This window comes from Nylanderia fulva, unplaced genomic scaffold (genome assembly GCF_048542155.1).
Source record: "Nylanderia fulva isolate GAGA-0341 unplaced genomic scaffold, ASM4854215v1 Scaffold1, whole genome shotgun sequence".
NCBI lineage: Eukaryota > Metazoa > Arthropoda > Insecta > Hymenoptera > Formicidae > Nylanderia > Nylanderia fulva.
This window is the reverse complement of record NW_028189192.1, coordinates 7,259,470-7,281,258: the sequence shown is the minus strand read 5'-3', so window position 1 is coordinate 7,281,258 and position 21,789 is coordinate 7,259,470. Positions and strand designations below refer to the sequence as shown.

Here is a 21,789-nt window from a genome sequence, read left to right as displayed (position 1 = left end):
ATATATGATATTTAATATTCGGTAAAAACACGCGCCATAAAGAAAAAGATTATATTATTCATTCATATATACATAAATGAATATGTGTGTGTGAATGGAAGGATCACGGAATGTGTTCAAAAATCCGACTCTAGAGGTAGAATAGGATTTAATTGACCAATCAAAATAAAGAAATCTTTTCTTCCTGATTGGTCAATTAAATCCTATTCTACCTCTCGAGTCGGATTTTTGAATACATCCTGTAATCCTTTCATTCACACACACACATTCATTTATGTATGAATGAATAATATAACCTTTTTTTATGGCGCGTGTTTTTACTGAATAGTAAATATCACATATTTAAATCCAAAAAATAATTATTGCATCTGATATGTGAAAAGCAGCAACTGTATCTGATATTGACATTCTTAAGGAAACGTACAACGATAAATATATACATAATTATAAGTATTAGAATATGTTGCAGAACGTTTTGAAATCGAAATTTGGTTACGACAATTTTAAAAATGATATTCAAAAACAAGCAATTAATGCCATTCACAAAGGTGTTTATGGAAAATTAATCTTTATTTTAATTTAATATCTATTAATTCTTGTCAAAGTTATATCTGTAAAAAATATGCACTTTCTTCTGTTGAAAAAATATGTAATTTTTTCTTCAGAATATATTTAGCAGATTTATTAAAATGTTTGATTTTTTAGGAAAGCAAGATGTATTTGTGTGTATGCCGACTGGTTCTGGAAAATCTCTCTGTTTTCAATTACCAGCAATAATGAGAGAGCACAAAGTTGCAATTGTCTTTTCACCACTCCTAGCTTTGATGAAGGTATTTTTTATTTATTTTTTGTATGATAAACTCTAGGAAAATAACTCATCACAATAACTATACATCAATTTAATTTATATTTTAGAATCAAATAGATTTTTTAGTGTCTAAAAAAATTAATGCCTATTCCTTGAATTCTACTACATCGAGCAAAGAAAGAAATACAATCATGGAAGATCTTATGTCAAATTCACCTAAAATTAAATTATTATACGTCACTCCAGAAATGGGAGCACAACAGCATTTTCAGGTACTGCTAATTTTCTAATTTTTATACATGGCTGTTAATAAAGCTGCCAATTGATTTCTTTAAATGCAGCAAACAAAATATAACAGTTCATGTTTATTATTTTATCTTATAATGATTTTTTATGATTATAAAACATTTTTAAATTCTTTAAAAAATTAGTTAAATATATGTAAAAATTTTAATTTAAATTACTTAATTTTTATTGTAATATACATTCAATATACACTTAATTTATAGGAAACGATAACCAAATTGAATAAAAAGAAAACACTTTCTTACTTTGTTATCGATGAAGCTCATTGTTTAAGTGAATGGGGTCACGATTTTAGGCCAACTTATAGACAATTGGGAGTTTTTAAGAAATTGTGCCCCAAAATACCTATAATTGCATTAACAGCGACTGCTGCAAAACAGGTATTTGAAAACATTAATTAAAAATGATGGTTTTACAAGACCTGTTATATATTAAATATAATTATTAATTATTATATATCATATGTTTTATTATATATTATATATTATATATTGAATATTATTACAGGTGAAAGATGATATTCTCCAAAGTTTGCATATGAAAGATGCATTGATATTCTCTCAGCCAGTTTTTCGTTCTAATCTATATTATGATGTGTGGTTCCTAGAAACATTAGAGAAACCATTTGTACACTTGAAAAACTTTATTTTAGATGCATTAGGTCCTTCAGATAATTCTATTCCTATGGTAAGTTAAATTTTATTGTTGTGATATTTTATGAATCGTTGACAATAACATAGATTTTTCATGAACATAATATTTTTAGCATAAAAGGAACTGTGGTATTATTTATTGTAGAAAAAAGGAAACAACTGAAATTGTTGCACATAAATTGACTCTTGCTGGCATTACAACACTAGCATATCATGGGAGTATGTATGATTTTGAAAATATGAATAATTATATTGATATAAATTTACAAGACTGATATTTTATTTTAATATTTGAAGGTTTGAAAGCTCAAGAACGTAATGAAGTACAAAATAAGTGGACAACAGGTGAAGTACCTGTTATCACAGCAACATGCAGCTTTGGAATGGGTGTTGACAAAGCATCTGTTAGGTAAATTATCTTGCATCTTTGAAGTCATATATATAATGTACAGAGAAACAAATTATTTTTATTATATAAATTTTTATAGATTTGTAATTCATTGGACAGTACCTAAGAATATTGCAGCATATTATCAAGAATCAGGAAGAGCTGGCAGAGATGGCAATCCAGCATATTGCAGAGTTTATTTTAGCAATGAAGAATACAAACCTATTTCCTTTCTTATCAAGGAGGAAATTACGCATAAAAATTCTTCAGAGCTTGCAAAAATTAAATGGCAAGATTTTGAAAAAAGTGTTGCATACTGTTTAGAGGCAAAGTACGATCTATATTTTTTGCTATAAACAAAATTTAATTATTAAGAATAAAAGAGAATATTATTGATTTTAAAATCTTTTAAATATTATATATTTTCAAGTGTGAAAATCTTTTTAGGAATACAAATATAATATATATTAAATTTACAGCAGTAGAACTTGTATTGATAAAAGTATTAATTAAAAGAATTATTTGAGGCATTTTAAATATATCAATAATAATTTTTATATTCTCTTATAGATGCCGACATGCAGTATTTTCCAAGTATTTCGGAGATTCTCCTCCGCCTTGCAAAAACAGATGCGATATATGTAAAAACAAAGACGAAGTGCAAGCGAAAATTGCTCAGTTTGAAATGTGTACAACTAAAAAGTGCCGAAGTAATATAGGCAGTGTAATGCAAATGAATTATGACGACGGCGAAATGTATGTTGGAAAATTAATTTAACAAATTATATTTATAGCAAATATAGTTTTTATTTTATACGTTGTAAAATGCTATTTACACATAAAAATATTTATAATTACATAATAGTGATGGATTTGATGAGCCAGAAGAATCAAGAGAGAAGATTATAGCAGCTGAAAAACGAGAAAGAAAAGAACTTATTATGGAACAATTTGCACTTCGACGCAATACATCTAAAGAGGAGAAAGTAAGTTCGCTATGAGCATATTTTTTACATTTTTATTTATATTTTTTTGTTTGCTTTTTTTAGATAAAGCGACAGAACATTGCACACGCGAAAGTAGCGCATGTTCGTGCAGCTGACAGTACAGATAAAAAAGTCAAAGGTTTAACTGTTCAAGTAAGATATCATGCACTATTTTTTTACATTTAATATTCATATTTTTACATGGTTTTGATTATTTGTTTTTATTATTTTTAGGTGCGAGAACACTTGTACAATGAATTAAAAGTAGCATTATTTGAAAATTATCAACATTCGTCAAACGATAACAAACAACTTCAGGAAAAGGATATTCATGATATATCTAATAACATAGAATATAAAATATTCTCCAGCGTTAGGGTACCAAATAAATACAAATTTGATATGTCTAAATTGGTATGTAATATTATATATACATATATAATTCTTTATTATAAAATTTGTATACATACAAATTTTGTTTTATTTATTTGATTTTATTTTATTATAGATTTCATCGATACGAAAATGTACTGATGATAATACTATTTACGAAGCAATACGTGATTATAAAGAAACAGAATATCATGATATAGAACTTAACAATTCTAATACTATCAATGTATTAAATAATGAACATGCATCTGATGTAGCTAAAATCGAATTTAACAAGAACACTTCAAACGAATGTAGTAAACCGATTTTCCCTTCTACATTCAAAACTGCATTAGAGATTTTAAATGAAGAAAAGCTACAAGCATCAGGCAAAAATACAATTCAATCAAAGACACTATCTGTTAAAAATGTCAAAAGAAATGAAATTAAAAATGAAACATCTATTGATTCTAATAGTATACAGAAAAATGTATGTGAAAATGAAACATCACTGATGCAAATGTCAAATGATTTTGTCTGTGCACGAAAAATTTATGATAGCAGCGTATCTAAATTGAATACAAGTTCTTCTAAGTCCAAATCTAATACAAGCTCTTCTAAATCAAAAGTTCGCAGAAGTAAAACAGATAAAGGTAAAGGTGTAAAGAAAACTGGTAAAACAGTTTATGAACAAATTTTAGCATCAGCACGATCAGTACCAAAGAAGACTGCAGATAAAAGAGATATTTTTGTTGAAACAGAACCAAAAATTGACAATGTTATTGAGTGTGTTAAAAACAAGGATGAAATTAAGAATAGAAATAAAAATAAAAGAGATTTTGAACTTATTAAACATCATGAGGATGATATAAAATCTACTAAGAAAAGAAAAATTGTACATAATGAATTTAATGAAGAAACATTTAACCAAAATATCGATAAAAGAAATTTAGATGATAGGATTGTAACAGAAGTAGTTACAATAGAAAGTACAGATACGAATACTAACATTATTAATACTATAAATAATGACTTATTGATGTTGAAAAAAGATAAAACTAAGAAACATTTTGAAAGAGAAGTTAATACAGAATTAAAGAGAAAAGAAAAAACTGCTGATTTATTTCATTCAAAACAACATGAAAAGAACAAAAGTAATAATAAACTAAGAGTACCTGCAGATAAAGTTACACAATTTAAAACAGCAGAAATTTTAAAATCGTATTTAATGAAATATTATCGATCAGAACGTCTTCCAGATAAAGCAACGTTCTCAAAAACTTGCAGAGAAATGCACTACATTATGTTAAGAAAAAAAATATTTGGTAAGATTAATCTCAGAAACATTTGATACTATTATTATTGCAATATTTTAGATATTAGAAATTTTAATAAACAAATAATATTGTTTCTATTTTACAGATAAAGAAGAAATACATAATTTCGTTACAAGCTTTATGAATCAATCTTGAAAATTTTTTTATTAATATATCTGACGTATTGTTCTATTTATTGTTAGGTAAGCAACAACATAAAAATAACTCTGTTCTTGAAATAAATATATCCCTTTTATTTCACGAAGTTATCGATATTTATATTAATCAAAAAAACGCGGGAATAGTACGTCACATATATTCTATATATCACGGTTTCATGTTGGTACTCCTGAGCCTGAGTGCATCGCGCGCAAAAAATCGGCCGGGAAAAATCTTCACGGAAATTTAGTCTAAAAAGGTAATCGAATAATTATTACAGTAAAATAATGATATATTATGAATTGCGAGCAAAAACAAATCAATATTTTCCGAATGTCATCGATAATTTACGTGTAAAAAGTAATTTTACGTGTACGCAATTTCGTGGATAGATGCACATCGTTAAGAGGTAAGTCGAATAATGGCACAAGTAATAATAAAAGATAATTATTTGGTTAATTATATTATTGCAATACGAAATCGATCTGTAATCATTATATCAAATATCTACTTAATATGATATTGCTTTATTTCGTCACAGATTAATAGACAGATCGCCAAAGGTCTGGATGAAGGAGAGACCAGCATTTCTCACTGATTTCAGCGCCATATCGTAGTAGTGGTCAATGCAGTAACTATTAATACATTCCCAAGATAAGAGCGTCTCATGCTCATGAACTCGTCCGGCGGCATGTACGAGATTTATCTTTTCGTAGCGTTCGCGTATTTCGGAAAGGACAGAATTTTATGATGTTATAAATAAATAAATAAATAAAATATTAACCTGACCTATTATAATTATTTTTTAATAAATGTTTCATTATTATTATCATCTAAGTCTAAGTCGTTTAATTAATTTTTAGTTTTTTAATAATTAATTTAATTTATTCTAATCATTTTAATATGTGAAAAATACTAATACGTATACGTTTTATAATCAATTAATATATTTCGAGAGTCGAATTATATATTTTTAATAATATAAAAGTGTTCAAAAATTATATTTGACTTTTAATTTTAATTATTTTAGCAAAGAGTTCCGAAATCTCTTACGCACATAATAGGGATTTTGTTCATCCATATAATTCGCAATTAAGTATATATGTTAATTATTAATTTTAATAAAATACAAAATTAAAATTAAAGGTCAAATATAATTTTTGAACATAAATATATTAATCTCAGAAACATTTGATACTATTATTATTGCAATATTTTAGATATTAGAAATTTAATAAACAAATAATATTGTTTCTATTTTAACAGATAAGAAGAAATAATAATTTCGTTACAAGCTTTATGATCAATCTTGAAAATTTTTTTATTAATATATCTGACGTATTGTTCTATTTATTGTTAGGTAAGCAACAACATAAAAATAACTCTGTTCTTGAAATAATATATCCCTTTTATTTCACGAAGTTAATCGATATTTATATTAATCAAAAAAACGCGGGAATAGTACGTCACATATATTCTATATATCACGGCTTCATGTTGGTACTCCTGAGCCTGAGTGCATCGCGCGCAAAAAATCGGCCGGGAAAAATCTTCACGGAAATTTAGTCTAAAAAGGTAATCGAATAATTATTACAGTAAAATAATGATATATTATGAATTGCGAGCAAAAACAAATCAATATTTTCCGAATGTCATCGATAATTTACGTGTAAAAAGTAATTTTACGTGTACGCAATTTCGTGGATAGATGCACATCGTTAAGAGGTAAGTCGAATAATGCACAAGTAATAATAAAAGATAATTATTGAGTTTAATTATATTATTGGCATACGAAATCGATCTGTAATCATTATATCAAATATCTACTTAATATAATATTGCTTTATTTGCGTACAGTATTGGAACAACGAACGCTGCCAAATACAGGTGTCCGGAAAAATCTAACAGACAATTAAAAAGTTTAAAAATAGACGAATATTTTACGGTAAATAATGAACGTATTATGTGTCGCGAGTGAAAATCGAATATAAGTTTCTGAATATTTCGTGTTATTACGTGTTCAAAATAATTTTGCGTGTACGCGATTTTGCATGGTTGGATGCTCGTCTGAAGGGTAAGTCGAGTAATGGCACATAATAATTAAGGTAATCCTTGCTAATTATATAATTACGATAGAAATTATAATAGTTATATTTATTCAGATATCTATTTAACACGAATCGTATTCAACATAAATACAATTCGCTTACTTTGTGAAGTTTACCGCATCGCTATAACGCGGAAATCGATTAGTCGTTACGTCAACATTCATGTTCGATAGTATAACATCACATTCGATATTAACACATCTCATATTGGCACATGAGCATAATGGACGATCGCGCCAAAAATATTCGAATATCATACGGAAACTCGATTTAATAAAGGTAATCGCAATTATTCGTAAATAATGTGTGTTACATGTCGTGAGTGAAAACGAATCAATTTTCTGATATCGTTTACGTGGGAAAAGTAATTTACGTTTACGCGCTTTTGTGACGGATGCAACGTCGTTAAGGTAAGCGATGAATATGTTAAAAAAAGAAAGTAATCATTTGCTAAATATACTATTGCAATAACGAGATCTGTACATTATAATTGATATTACATAATATAATTATAATTGAAATAATATACGACCCATTTTTTTTACTTCGTCAATTATCAACATTTTTCTATTAGAAAAATGGAATTATTAAGTTTTCGCATTGCAATTAATAATATATAATCACCACTTTATGTGCTAATATTGCAATTCATTGTTATCATGAAAATTTTTATAACGTATTACAAATTCTTAGTGGAAACGATAAGTATAATCAATGAATTTAAATTTTTTGAAATAATATTATGATATTTCTAATATGAATACAAAATTGATTAAATTAATATATGGTTTTATGTAAGGCATAAATTTATAGCTGTTCCAGATGGTTTTTAATTATAATTTGTTAGTTAATGTGATTTTAATATATTTATCTTTAAATATAAATAAAGTGCAGAGAATATTATTAAAACGAAGACACAAGAAAAACAATTTAACAAAAACAAAAAATTATTATAACATTGTATTGATTACACATTATCACGTTTATACATAGTAAAAGAAGCTTTGCACTTTGGTCATATAATATGTATGTATAAATTATATTACAAAATTCTATTGTAAATATTGCATTAAAATATTGTGTAGACATTAATTATAAGGTGAATATTAAAACAATTTGAAGGTTTAATAAATTAGCAAATATTTTCTGGAGAAAAAATATTTCTCGTGATGCTATTTATATATACGAAATATCATTATTGCTTCTAAAGTAATGCATAAATTCTTTAATTTTATATAATATAAAGAGTCAATAATATGAATGTGTGTGAACCAATTACGTACTTTTCACGCATGTATAAAAAGATCACATTTCTTTATATGTTTTTTAAATTAAGCTCAATGCTCAGATATACTATAACATTTAGTACACATGCATATTGAATATTCATTAATTATTTACATATTTACAACGAAATTGATATGAGAAAAGCTATAATAAATTACATAAATGTATATTACTAGTGCATCCTTATGAAATTTATCACTATTGAGTTCAAATAATTACTTTTATTTCGAATACTTAAATTACTGTATATTATAGTATTTTAAATACTCGAAATATATATATAAGTGATTAATTGGCGTAGTGATAAATTTCTACAAGAGAATAAGGAGCCTTTAAATTCTTAATGTAAAAAATTTCAAGTAATTTCTTTAATAAAATTTAATTAAAAAATTTTTAAACACTGTGTTAAATCACATTTAAAATGGTGATTATTTCAAGAAAAAACATTTATGTGTAAAAAATATATTTTTTATATTTAATAAATTTTATATATATGTATATATGCATATGTAAAATATTCTCTCTCTCTCTCTCTCTCTCTCTCTCTCTCTCTCTCACACACACATACACACACAACGGGGGCCAAATCTCTCAAATTGGTCTCATGATCAATTAGCCTGGATTCGCACCAGGGGCAAAGTCTGTTGGTAATGTCAAACGAATTTAGCCTGGACTTGCACCAGGGGCAAAGTCTTTTGGTCGAGTCTACGAAATTTAGCACGGACTCGAACCAGGGGCAAAGTCTTTTGGTTCAAGTCTACGAAATTTAGCACGGACTCGAACCAGGGGCAAAGTGTGTCGGTAAGGGGCAAAGTCTATCGCACGAAGATGGCGGTCTCTTCTTTAGGCAGGCCTTTGGCGATCTGTCTATTAATCTGTGATTTCGTGAGGTTACTGATATAGCTAGGAAACGCGAGAATCGATTAGTCGTTACGTCACATTCGATATTCGATATGTATGACATGTCACATTTGATATAACACATCTTCAAGTTGGTAACCCTGAGCCTGAGCGGTACAGTATAGGTACATCGCGCGCAAAAAAGTGTCCGAGAAAAATCTACACAGAAATTAAAAAAAGTTTAAAAAGATAATCGAATAATTGTTACGGTGAAATAATGATGTATTATGTGTCGCGAGTGAAAACGAATATATATTTTCTGAATATTGTCGGTGGTTATTACGTGTGCAAAAAATAATTTTGCGTGTACGCGATTTTGTGCATGGTTGGGATGCTCGTCGTGAAGAGGTAAGTCGAGTAATGGCACAAGTAATAATAAAGGTAATCACTTGGCTAATTATACTAATTACGATACGAAATCTATAATCATTATATATTATATCAGATATCTATTTAACACGATCGTATTCAACATAAATACAATTCGCTTTACTTTGTGAAGTTATACCGGCATCGCTAGTAAACGCGGGAATCGATTAGTCGTTACGTCACATTCGATGTTCGATATGTATAACACGTCACATTCGATATGTAACACATCTTCATATTGGCAATCATGAGCAATAATGGACGGATCGCGCGCAAAAAATTATTCGGAAAATATCAATACGGAAACTCGATTTAAAAAGGTAATCGACTAATTATTACGGTGAAATAATGATGTGTTACATGTCGTGAGTGAAAACGAATCAATAATTTTCTGAATATCGTTTACGTGGGAAAAGTAATTTTACGTGTACGCGATTTTGTGAACGGATGAACGTCGTTAAAAGGTAAGTCGATGAATAATGGTATAAAAAATAATGAAAGATAATCATTTGACTAAATATACTATTGCAATACGAGATCTGTAATTATTATATTAGATATCTACATAATATAATATTATAATTGAAATAAATATACGACCCACTTTTTTTTTACTTCGTGCAATTATATACTAACATATTTTTCTATTAGAAAACATGGGAATTTATTAACGTTTTCGCATTGCATTTAATAATATATATATCACCACTTTATGTTGCTAATTATTGCAATCAATTATTAATCATGAAATAATTATTATAACGTATTACAAATTCTTAGTGGAAACGATAAGTATAATCAATGAATTTAATTTTTTTGAATATAATAATTATGATATTTCTAATTATGAATACAAAATTGATTAAATATATATTATATGTATATTTATGTAAGGCTATAAATAATTATAGCTGTTCACAGATATTTTATTTCAATTATAATTTGTTAGTATAAATGTGATTTTAATATATTTATCTTTAAATATAAATATAAAGTGCAGAGAATATTATTAAAACAGAGACACACAAGAAAAACAAATTTAACAAAAAACAAAAAAAATTATTTATAACATTTATTGAATTAACACATTATCACGTTTTACATATGTAAAAAGAAAGCTTCGCAAGCTTTATGTCATATACATATGTATGTATAAATTATATTACAAAATCCTTATTTCTAAATATTGCATTAAATATATAATTGTGTGAGCACATTTAATTATAATTAATATTAAAACTATATTTTGAAGGTTTGTATAAATTAGGCAAGATATTTTCTGGAGAAAAAATATTTCTCGTTGAGCTATTTATATATACTAAAATTATCATTATTGCTTCTTTAAAGTAATGCATAAATTCTTTAAGTTTTATATAATAATATAAAGAGTAAATAATATGAATGTGTGTGAAAAGATTACGTACTTTTCCACGCATGTATAAAAAGATCACATTTCTTTTTATAAGTTTTTTTAATATTAAGACGTGCAAATGCTCAGATAATACATATAACATTTTAGTACACATCGCATATTGAATAATTCATTAATTATTTACATATTTACAACGAAGAATGTGAATATGAGAAAAAGCTATAATGCAAATTACATAAATGTATTATATACTAGTGCATCCCTTATGAAAATTTATCACTAGTTAGTTCAAATAATTACTTATTTCGAGTACTTAAATTACTGTATATCGGTAATTTAAGTACTCGAAATAAGTGGTTATTTGGACTTACTGGTGATAAATTTTCATAAGAAATTTAAAATACATTGCTTAACGTTACTGAAATATTTTATTTTATTTCAAAATTTCATCATATATTGTTCGATATATAAATGACAAGTCAAAAAACTTTTTTCTCTAAAAAGATGTTATAGAAAAGTTAACGCTTTTAATTTTTAATTTTTGCAATTATATTGAATTATATCAGAAATGAAGAATCATGTAAATTTTTTCTTGTGAAGTGAGTGATTGGTGAGATATATAAAAACTAATTTATTCTGATGTATAACACGCAAAAAATAATTCACACGATTTCTTATTTCAGATATTATAATTCAATGTTATTCCAATAAAGAAAAAATAGCTTTAAATAATATGTGATACGTGATAATACGTGATGATACGTGATAGACTAACTACTATAGATATTTACTATATGTAAACATGTTTAAGTATATGCATTTAAAAGATAATAACTAATTTTATCCATGTCCTCGTTAAAAGAGATGAATTTGTTAAGTTTGCAATAATATTTTAAATATAATTTTTTATTTCGTCAACAATAATTATATTAAAAATTATTACATTAATCTTCATTTCTAAAGATAAAAATGAGAAACATTGCGTCAATTTAAAGTCTGTTTAATTAAGATTTAAAGATAAAAAATTAGCAATGAAAAAGCATCAGTATATCCTTATATTGAGCATATATCTCTATATCATTTCTACGTATTTAAAAAAATACTGTTTGAAAATGAAACATAAAAGAGCAAACGATCACAGACATGATTGTTAGCATGTCATATACAACATTAAAGTTCACTCAATGGCAGTCAAGTGTCATTTAATATGAATATACGAGATAAGTTCATGTTGTAATCCTCAAAAAATTACAGATTTTTTTTTTAATTTATGTAGAGAATTACAATTGTTTCAAATTTATTCTTTAATAATTGTTTTATTTGTTTAAAAATTAATTTAATATAATTATATAACATAAAATAAAAATACAGAATAAAAAGGTGTTTTCGCAATAATTATGATTAACATACGATAACTAATTATTAAATAGTTGAGATATGCAGTAATATACAATAACACATGCGACAGCTTTTCTTATTTTTATTTTACCTATAATCTTATGAATTTTTATTTTAATTAATGTCCGCTTAAATATAACGCGTTTCTTTTAATTAATTGTTATTATTTTTTACACACGATATTTCTAACGTGATAGTTGATCTGATTGCTGTCAGAATTAATACATTTTTTAAATTATACTAATTTATGTGACACATACATAAGTACATTGAATAAAATATTTTATTACAAGTCGAATCATTAATTTTTTTATTAAAGAACTTAATAAAGAGCGTACTTTTTTACTTCTTTTGAAAACTTATTTTTTAAAAAATTAAAAATTAATTCATTAAATGTTCTGTAATACAAAATTTTGACAGTGCAAGTATTTGTATTATCTATCGGCAATTTTGTTATTGTGAATAATAATCAAGAAAATAGCCTTGTTCTGAGTAGATAAATAACATTGTTATTAAAATATAAAATACCAAAAAATAATAGGAAAATTCGCGATTATTATTATTTACAACATCAGTCGAATGAATTAATCGGGATCAAATGAATTTTATGACTTTATAAATACCCTGATGCCCTGATATTATCCAATGATATTTGGTATAACATATTAATATAACATGCGTGTGTGTATATATATAGCAAAATAATACTTTATATATTATTTTGTTATATAAAATTTTGTTGATATGAAATGCAAATATATGCATTGTTGAATGCAAATGAAAAATGTAGTTTTGACATACTAGGCAATGAACTACATCAGGTGTTTTCAGAATCTTATTATGCTAATTTACCGTGAGATGTTCCGTATCTGTGCTCTTTTTTGAGGAGGAAGAATCTTTTGTCTTCCTCTCTTTATTAGAATCTGCAGAATTTTTAATATTTAAATGATCACGTGCGCATTTTTCTAACTAATAAAAAAAAACTTAAATATAACCGAACAATTGAAGAGAAAATGTTTTGCTCACTCCCATATTACGGCTATCACTTATATAATTATTACACTGTTATTGATGTCAGATTCACATCGTCGAGAATCAAAAGCGAGCTATACACGTCCATCTCTGTAGCCTTTTTATCGATACATGTGTCCTTCTCGACTCGTTTTTGTCTCATTTTTATTTCTTTTTCCACTCCTTCTTCCGGTGATCCGTTTGCCTGATAAGATATTATTCTTACTACGCACCAAATGAGTAGCATTACGCCGGATGAGAATAGCAAATACATCGCTAATTTCTCCATAGTCACCAAAACGTTTAGATAAATCCAGAAACGTATAAACATCGAGTTCGGTAGATCGTACATTCCCTGAGGAGAAAAATATTTTTTTTAATGCTGGGTTATTTTGGGGGATTTTTTATTACTTATTGAGTGTCATTGTTTGATGATGAATCGAACAAATTCGTGATCGAACAAAATAATGGAATAAATTTGCACATAGTGATATGAATACGATAACAGTTATAAGTTACAAAAGAATACTCTCTTAAATGAATTTGATGTTATCACTAATGATAATAATAATTATTAATAATAAATAATTTTAATGATTTTTTTTCAATTATATAAATATAATTATAAATATAATATAGATAGAAAATTATTTTTAATATATTTAAAGATTAATGAAATATTCATTGATCTTTCGTATCTTGTTATTGTTTTAATTAATTATATTTTTACTGATTCAATTTGAGAGTAAATATAATACAGAAGTAACTCTAAATCGACCTTTGGACTATGCTTTTTTTTAGAAAAAAAATATTGTAAATAATATTCCTATTTTTATTGAGCATATTTACTTACGATTTCAAACCATAATAGTGGAAGTGTCATATCACTGAATTTTTCCGTCCTAGCCATGTGTCCGATATCTTGCAAGGCCATATTGATCTGGAATCGAAATACCACGTCCAGGGGTATCCCAGATTTTGGCTGAATGAAGAAGTAGGATTCATGTAGGTCCTTTTCAGGTTGCAATCCTTCAACAGCTTCTAACAATGACGGGTCGCTTTTATAGAAATGCGGATATGATAGAGCGATAGGAAATCCTGTAATAAAAAGGATAGTATTTGATTATATATATATAATTTAAATATCACTGCAATTTTATTCTACTTGACAAATTGAATTCGAACACAAAGATATGAAAAATATCTCTCACGTAATTTATCCTTTTATACATTTTTTTGATAATATTTTAATGCGAAAAATTTAATGTGATTATGTATGAAATATCGATAAATATATATTATTCACAAATTAAAATTTATAACATTAATTTGCATTTGCATATTAATATAATTATCAGGCTCTTTACTTTCGCCACATTTCTTATTCTTATTTCAATGCTTGATATAAAATTATGCATAGCTATGCATAATTTTATATTAAGCATTAAAATAAGAATAAGAAATGTGACGAAAGTAAAAAGCATAGCTATGCATAATTTTATATCGACAAATATTAAAACAATTTTTTTTGACATTGACTTTAAATCAATAGATAGTAAATTTGATAAAAATGTAACATTTCCGGCGATAAAATCCTCGGAATACGACACGAGATGTTGACATGCTTGCAATTCTAATAAAATGTTCTGTGTTGCTCATTAGTTAACGGGAATAGCTCCTCGTGGTCATTATGTCGTAATCGTGACATGACATAATGTTACTATCATATATGTTGTTGGGTACACTGTTGATGGCCAATCATTTGTTACGTTTTATCGGTACAAGTGCATAATGTCGATGGGGGAAAATCACTGCATCGCATTAAGACGCGAATCGAATGTTTTCGATCTATTAGTAGGAGCGCAAAAATATAAATCAATCATCACAAATCGATTTGCGCGCCATTTAAAGAGAAAAAGGTGTGATAGAATTTTTTTCTTTTCTTTGAGTATTCTACAGGTATGCGTTTCTAAACTGTCAATTTTTTTACAATACAATGAAACTAATAAAAATTTTGCGACGCGATTTCAATTGAGAAAAGTCGCGGATGCGGCCACGATCGGCATATAATACGCAACGGGTCATATATTTCGTGATATAGATTAACAAGTTCATTTTTTCGTGACATACATAGCCAGTTAAGTATCGTGTTTAGTAATAATAAAATAAATATGTATACTATATACATTATATATAGTTTGAAATTAATAATAATACATATATATTAAGCGGTAAAGAGAGTACTAATTTGTTCGCTGAAAGTTTGTGTTGCAAGTTTATATTGTTTTTTTCATAATAATTTTTATTACTTTCTACTTATAGAGAAGTAATCTAACAAAAACATAAATGAATTAGTAAAGGATTATCTTACCGTAATAACAATCAGTCACATCGATTAAGCCGGGTTTTAAACAGCGTCCGTGGCGACAGAAACATTTATTTTCTGGATTTATTGCTCCATTGTCTAATTCATTCTCCATGAACGTATATTGATATGTATGCAAACCTTTTATATACTTTTCTCCAATTCGTACCTTTGGAAAAAAGATATTATATATATTAGAAAGATTTTTGTCTAAATCTTAATCTTTCAAAATTTTTCTATTATATATTATATGTATAATATTAATTTAGTGAAAAAATATATATATTAAAATATCCAATAATTTTCAACGTATAAATGATTAACAATTGAAAGTTTCATGTCAAAAGATTCTAAATGTTAGTTTACATTACTGATCGGAATTTTAATTTGAGACTCAAGAGTTATAGAAAAAATTGAATGTTATGAGTTAAGGAGTAAAACAATATGAAATTTTTGCTGAAATATCAACACTAAATTGCTTGAGGGATATACCCGCGAATTTCGTAACAGCAATTTATAAGTATATATGTAGGTACGCTGTATATAAGTAAACAGAGTTAATAACAGAATATACAAGTATCGCATAAATTGGCGCAAAATTTTTAGTTGTACGAGTTAATCATTTCGTCGAAATCATTGCAAATAATCGAAATTACCATTCGTTCGCTTCGGCATAGGCTCTTACGAAAGAAGAGGAGTGTATCGTTCGGTTTAATGAAACTTGGGAACTTAACGCCGTCACTTGCACCATGCACATTCGCGCATTTGCCGGTCCATTGCGGTAGATTCACATCTCCTTTGTACTTATCAATCAAGCCCGTCATTCGGATATCAGTCTCTCCCGTGTAAATGGTCGCAAAATTATCATCGAAATCGTACATCTACAAAGCGCATCCCAAACGCAAAATTTGTATTATCAAGAATCTTGCATTTTGCAGATTGCAATTTACGTTACTTTACGTTAGGATAATAATACAAGATATTTGAAAAATGAATATTTTTGCCATAAATAAATCAATTATAAATTTAGCTAGTTTTATTAATTTACTTTTTTTTGTTTAAAGCTATCGACTCGTATTGCAATAATAGATCTTATGTATTAAAGAAATTGAATTTGAATTATTTCTTACTCTATCGATTAATCCCAGTTTATCGAATTTGATCCAGGTAGGCATCACTTGATTGCCGAGAGTTACGAGGGTCGATTCGTAACCGAACATGAACTCGTGTGCAGTCATTTGAACCAAAGGATGAGTGTCCGTCCGACGAATCAACGTGTTGAGCCCCCATCTGGATATGTACGAGGCGTCTTTCATCAAGTTTGTAATGCTCTGCAACCGAAAAAAATAACGTATCATTATCCAACTGGTGAGTAAAATTACTCATTCACTTGATATTGAAAAATTGATTCCATTTCGACAATCTATTATTATGTATAATTATATACACATTAAGCTTTGCTTATTCAATCATTTGCATATCCTACGCACATATTCTCGCATTCATCACGCGAAAGGTCAAGTAGTTGACTTTACTTGTCACTTGATTCTTGCACTTATCATTGTTAACAAATCGAAAAAGATTTTTTTTTTCATAATAATAATGACAATAACAAACAACTGCACAATTGATCATTATTATTAACAATGTACCATAGAACGATTAAATTTATAAATTTTTTAAAATAAAATTTTTTAATTAATACGGTTTATTAATTATACACGATAATGAATAATAATAAAACACATTGCGTCATTGAAACATTGGTGAATTGATAAAAGATTAGTGGAAATAAATTAATTTTACATATTTTTTTAGAACTTTATAAAATTAGGCAATATAAAATAATTGTACATATAGCTGAGTTGACAAAATATATGATCTTATATTTTAAACTTATGTATTCCCGCAGAACTCTGCTATATGCTTATTTTTTTTTAATATAAATGTAATGAAAATAATTCTATGATAGACTATATATCGTCAGAATAACACATTGTCCATTTAACATCCATCACGTTTTGCGTCGTATCTATCATGTTCTGTCTCATATCTATTATGTTCGTGTCATTCTAATATATCCCGTTTTTTATCGAATTAAATGTAGCATGTCAATATCATTCGACGAGGAAAAAATAAAGCGTTGCAATCTTCAGACGTTCTATTTCCTTGCGATTGCCAGGGTCATTGACTTATTGATAACGCGAATAACATTGCAACAATGATAATGACATATGTAAGAAATGAATAATTGCATTCAATATGAAACTTTCTATAATATTTTGTCCCACATTTTACATGCTTTTTTATTGGTCTAAAAATCATCTTTTGCAATTATGCAAAATAATTTTCCAGGAATTGTTTTATTAATATGATGATATTTTGATAAAAATATAACAAATTATTGATATTATTGATTATTGTATTATCATTAATTTTTTTAAATTTCTAAATATTTATAATTATATAAATTAAATATAACATAAAAACTGATATGCAATAATAGATTCATAAACATGAGATGATGAGAAAAATTTTCTCATCAACATTAATTATTCGTTAACAAGGTAAATGTAAATCTTTGAATATAAATATAAAAAATAATTAAAAGAAAGATGTGATAATAATTAAAATCATTTTTGTTTAGTTGTTTTAATTTTAATGAAAAAAATTCTAAAGTATATAATTTGATTATTAACAATAGCTACACCATGCAAAGGAAATAATGCAAGAAAAATGAATATAAATGAAACACTTTCTCTCATGTGTGTGCGACCTTTTAAACAGATAAGAGAGTGTCTACGGCATATCTATTACTCTTAACTGGCTATTTTACGATTTGCTTACAAGGAATGTATTGCTTAAGCGAATTCTTAAGCGAAACATGGTTTATTACACCTGTTGTGTTAAATGAACAGCAAATTAAATTAAATTTTGAGATCCTATCTGTTCATAAATGCAATATTTTAATGTAATCGCCACTTCAGCATAACAGGTGGATTTATCTAACATACAAGACGCTATAGTTATAATATATCAAAAAGTTTCTCATTAGGTTTTTTAAAATCAAAATTTAATATTTTATTTTTTAAGTTGAGGGACAAAAGTCACATATTTGTATTTAATTTTTTACGCTATAATAAACGCGTTGTATACTTTATTTATTTAACTTCATATATTTCTTTTTCTTTGTGTAATATATTTTTATATAAAAAATGATTACTGTTTGTCAGGAAGATATGAAAAAAGTACCTTTTTCATCTATTTACAAATAAATATATAATACAAAATTTAAATGAATATAATTCTTTGCTTAAAAATGAAAATATTGTACAAGACATTGATCGTTTACTATTGCTACTATATAGACAGAAATTCATTGTTTTACATAAATTTACATAATTACGCGGTAATCGCGATTATATATCGTGACAAATCTATTATAATGGATGTAAATGCGACTTGAAGGCGTTGGCATAGCGTTGGATTGCATATTTTATTATCATTTACGAAAGTTTTACGATTTATATTGGCGAGTAAGATTAATACTTTTTATGCTCATTTATATACGCGAACAAAATCAACAGAAATACAACATATATCGAATTATATTTTGACGTAAATAATTGTAATTAATTATAGTTAAAAATATTAATGATCATATAAGTGTATTTTTTACATAATAGTCTGGTTAAAATGTTGAAGAGAAGATTCGTAAATACGTTTTTATTTTTTATAGAGAATTTTACATTAACCCGCATTCCTTTTATATGATCTGCATGTACACATAAATCTTATACGAGTATTATGTCTGGTATGTAAAACATGTTAATCTCAATAATGCTAATAAGAACAATAAGTACAATCTTATTATATTGCACATGTAAAAGATGCGAAAATTCCTTTAATAACAATATTATATATTTTTTTGTGTGAATTTATTGTTCTTGTATTTAGAACATAATTAAATCGAGAATTTATATATAATTATGTAGTCAGAGTTAGTATAAAATACTTAGTATAATAATAAAAATAACATAATAATTAACATAATAAATAGTAACAAAGATAACAATCTTTGTAATCAATGGAAAAAAGACAAAATTTTAAATTAAAATTGAAAGTAAAAGTGATGTATTACTGGTTTCGCATAAATATTCTCGTGACAAGGCAAAGGATGCTAATTCTCGTCACCATATGTCTTTTCCTGACTTTTCGTAACTTCTTGACCTCACAAAGCAAATGCAATGCGTTTCTCGAGAATGCATTCGTACGTCGCGAAAGAGAAATTCTCATAATCATGACTACTTCTCTTGAATACTTTGAATAATCTGATCTGACATTTTAGAAAAATCTGTATCGCGTGCAAAGGATGCGTCATAAGCAATATTTAATCGCAGTGGTATATTATAAAGTACAGAGTATAAGAATACATCCTGCTGCATAATATCTGATCTGATTGTGAGAATATTATATTACAATAATAAACATGAAAAGAAAAAAATACTAATATATATACATATATATATTATATACAGGGTTGGGTAATAACTAGTTAATTAATTAAAAATTAAAAAAAGTTAATAACTTTTAACTTATTGCTAGCTTAGTTAATTTAAAATGTATTAATTTCTAACTTTAACTAGTTATTTTTGACCTTAAACTTATTAACTTTTTTCCTAAGTTAAATTTTTTTTATCTCTGAATACATTATTGTTTTTTTATAAGTTATATAAACGTATTATTTTTAAAATATATAAAGTATTATTAATTTTTATGTTTATTTGCCATCAATTGTAGTTACTACAAAATTTATTTCTATATAAAAATCAAAATTTCTTTGTTGTTTGTTGTTATAAATTTAAAAAAAATTAACATACAAAATTCTAGTTTAATATAAATGTTTTTAAAAATTAACTTTTAATTTAACTTTAGTTAATTTCATCTTAACTTAACTTTAACTTTAACTGAGTTAATTTTTTGTTCATGCAACTTTTAACTTAATTAACTAAATTAATTTTATAAGCAATTAACTTTAATTTAACTTAGTTTTGAAAAAATTATTAACTTACTCAACCCTGACTATATACATATAATATGGAATAATGAAAATATACAAATAATATTAATTATTAAAGAGTTGTCTATAACAGTTTATGTTAATTAATTTATTAATAAATAATTTATATTAAAAATCCTTATTCCTACACAGATTATAAAGTTCGGCACATCTAATAATAATTTTTTTGAAATACTAATTAATTTTAACGCTGTTATAATTTAGATTTTATATTTGTATGTTACAGAGACACCGTAAAATTCGGGAGTGCCGTTAAAAGTATCGCGCGTACAAGTGCGGGAGTGCCGTTTAAAAAGTATCGCGCGTGTTAATCAACGGATTTGATGATCCTGATAATCTGAGAGGAGGAGGAGGCCTGGAAGAGGTATCGGGCATCGGCAGAGGAATCTTAAGGTGAATATTGTTATTTGTATATTAATTATTATAAATTACTTTAATTTATTTCATCAGTTCATTTACTTGAATAATTTAAAAAAGAAAAACTTAGAGATGTTATATAAAATTGTTTTTTTTTATAAAATTATTTTATATTTATATATAGTTTATTATTATTATACTCCAAATATATAAAGTTTGACGCGTCCAATAATAATTTTTTGAAATAGTAATTTATTTGAATGCTATTATAATTTAAATTTATTTATATTTGTGTGTTACAGACAAGGTAGTTTGAACTACTACGCTGTTGTGCATCGGTGTCGGTGAGTGAGATAAATTTCATTTAATTTTGTATATTTTGTGGTATATTTTATAAATTACTTGTTTAGATTCCATTCTATTTTTCATAGATTTTATTTTACGGATAGGCAATGCGCATTCAATATAAATATATTATACACATTAATAATAGTAAGTGCAATAATTGATAACGAAAGAGAAAAATGAGATTTATACATGATATTTTATTATAA

The 21,789-nt window shown here is 26.3% G+C and overlaps 2 protein-coding genes across 4 annotated transcripts in view; one reads left to right on the top strand and one right to left on the bottom strand.

The window, feature by feature from the left end:
- The first annotated feature begins 262 nt into the window (after positions 1-262).
- LOC114931037 (ATP-dependent DNA helicase Q5) lies at positions 263-5,085 on the top strand. The gene is made up of 14 exons (XM_029302947.2): positions 263-548; positions 706-830; positions 916-1,080; positions 1,318-1,494; positions 1,622-1,801; positions 1,881-1,986; positions 2,065-2,176; positions 2,256-2,486; positions 2,726-2,911; positions 3,021-3,141; positions 3,205-3,294; positions 3,376-3,555; positions 3,650-4,838; positions 4,936-5,085. Exons 1-14 carry the CDS (start codon positions 461-463, stop codon positions 4,983-4,985), a joined length of 3,000 nt encoding a protein of 999 aa, XP_029158780.2. The 5' UTR covers positions 263-460; the 3' UTR covers positions 4,986-5,085.
- Positions 5,086-11,911: 6,826 nt separating this feature from the next.
- Positions 11,912-21,789, bottom strand: part of LOC114931041 (scavenger receptor class B member 1) — a 36,376-nt gene continuing 26,498 nt past the window's right edge. For all 3 annotated transcript variants that reach the window (XM_085480948.1, XM_085480952.1, XM_085480944.1), the window contains 5 exons: positions 16,929-17,129; positions 16,455-16,679; positions 15,805-15,967; positions 14,287-14,531; positions 11,912-13,788 (listed from right to left, as the gene is read on the bottom strand). In XM_085480948.1, the coding sequence (XP_085337074.1) occupies positions 13,480-13,788; positions 14,287-14,531; positions 15,805-15,967; positions 16,455-16,679; positions 16,929-17,129 (1,143 nt within the window). In that variant the 3' untranslated portion in view covers positions 11,912-13,479. The remainder of the gene's footprint in view (positions 13,789-14,286; positions 14,532-15,804; positions 15,968-16,454; positions 16,680-16,928; positions 17,130-21,789) is intronic.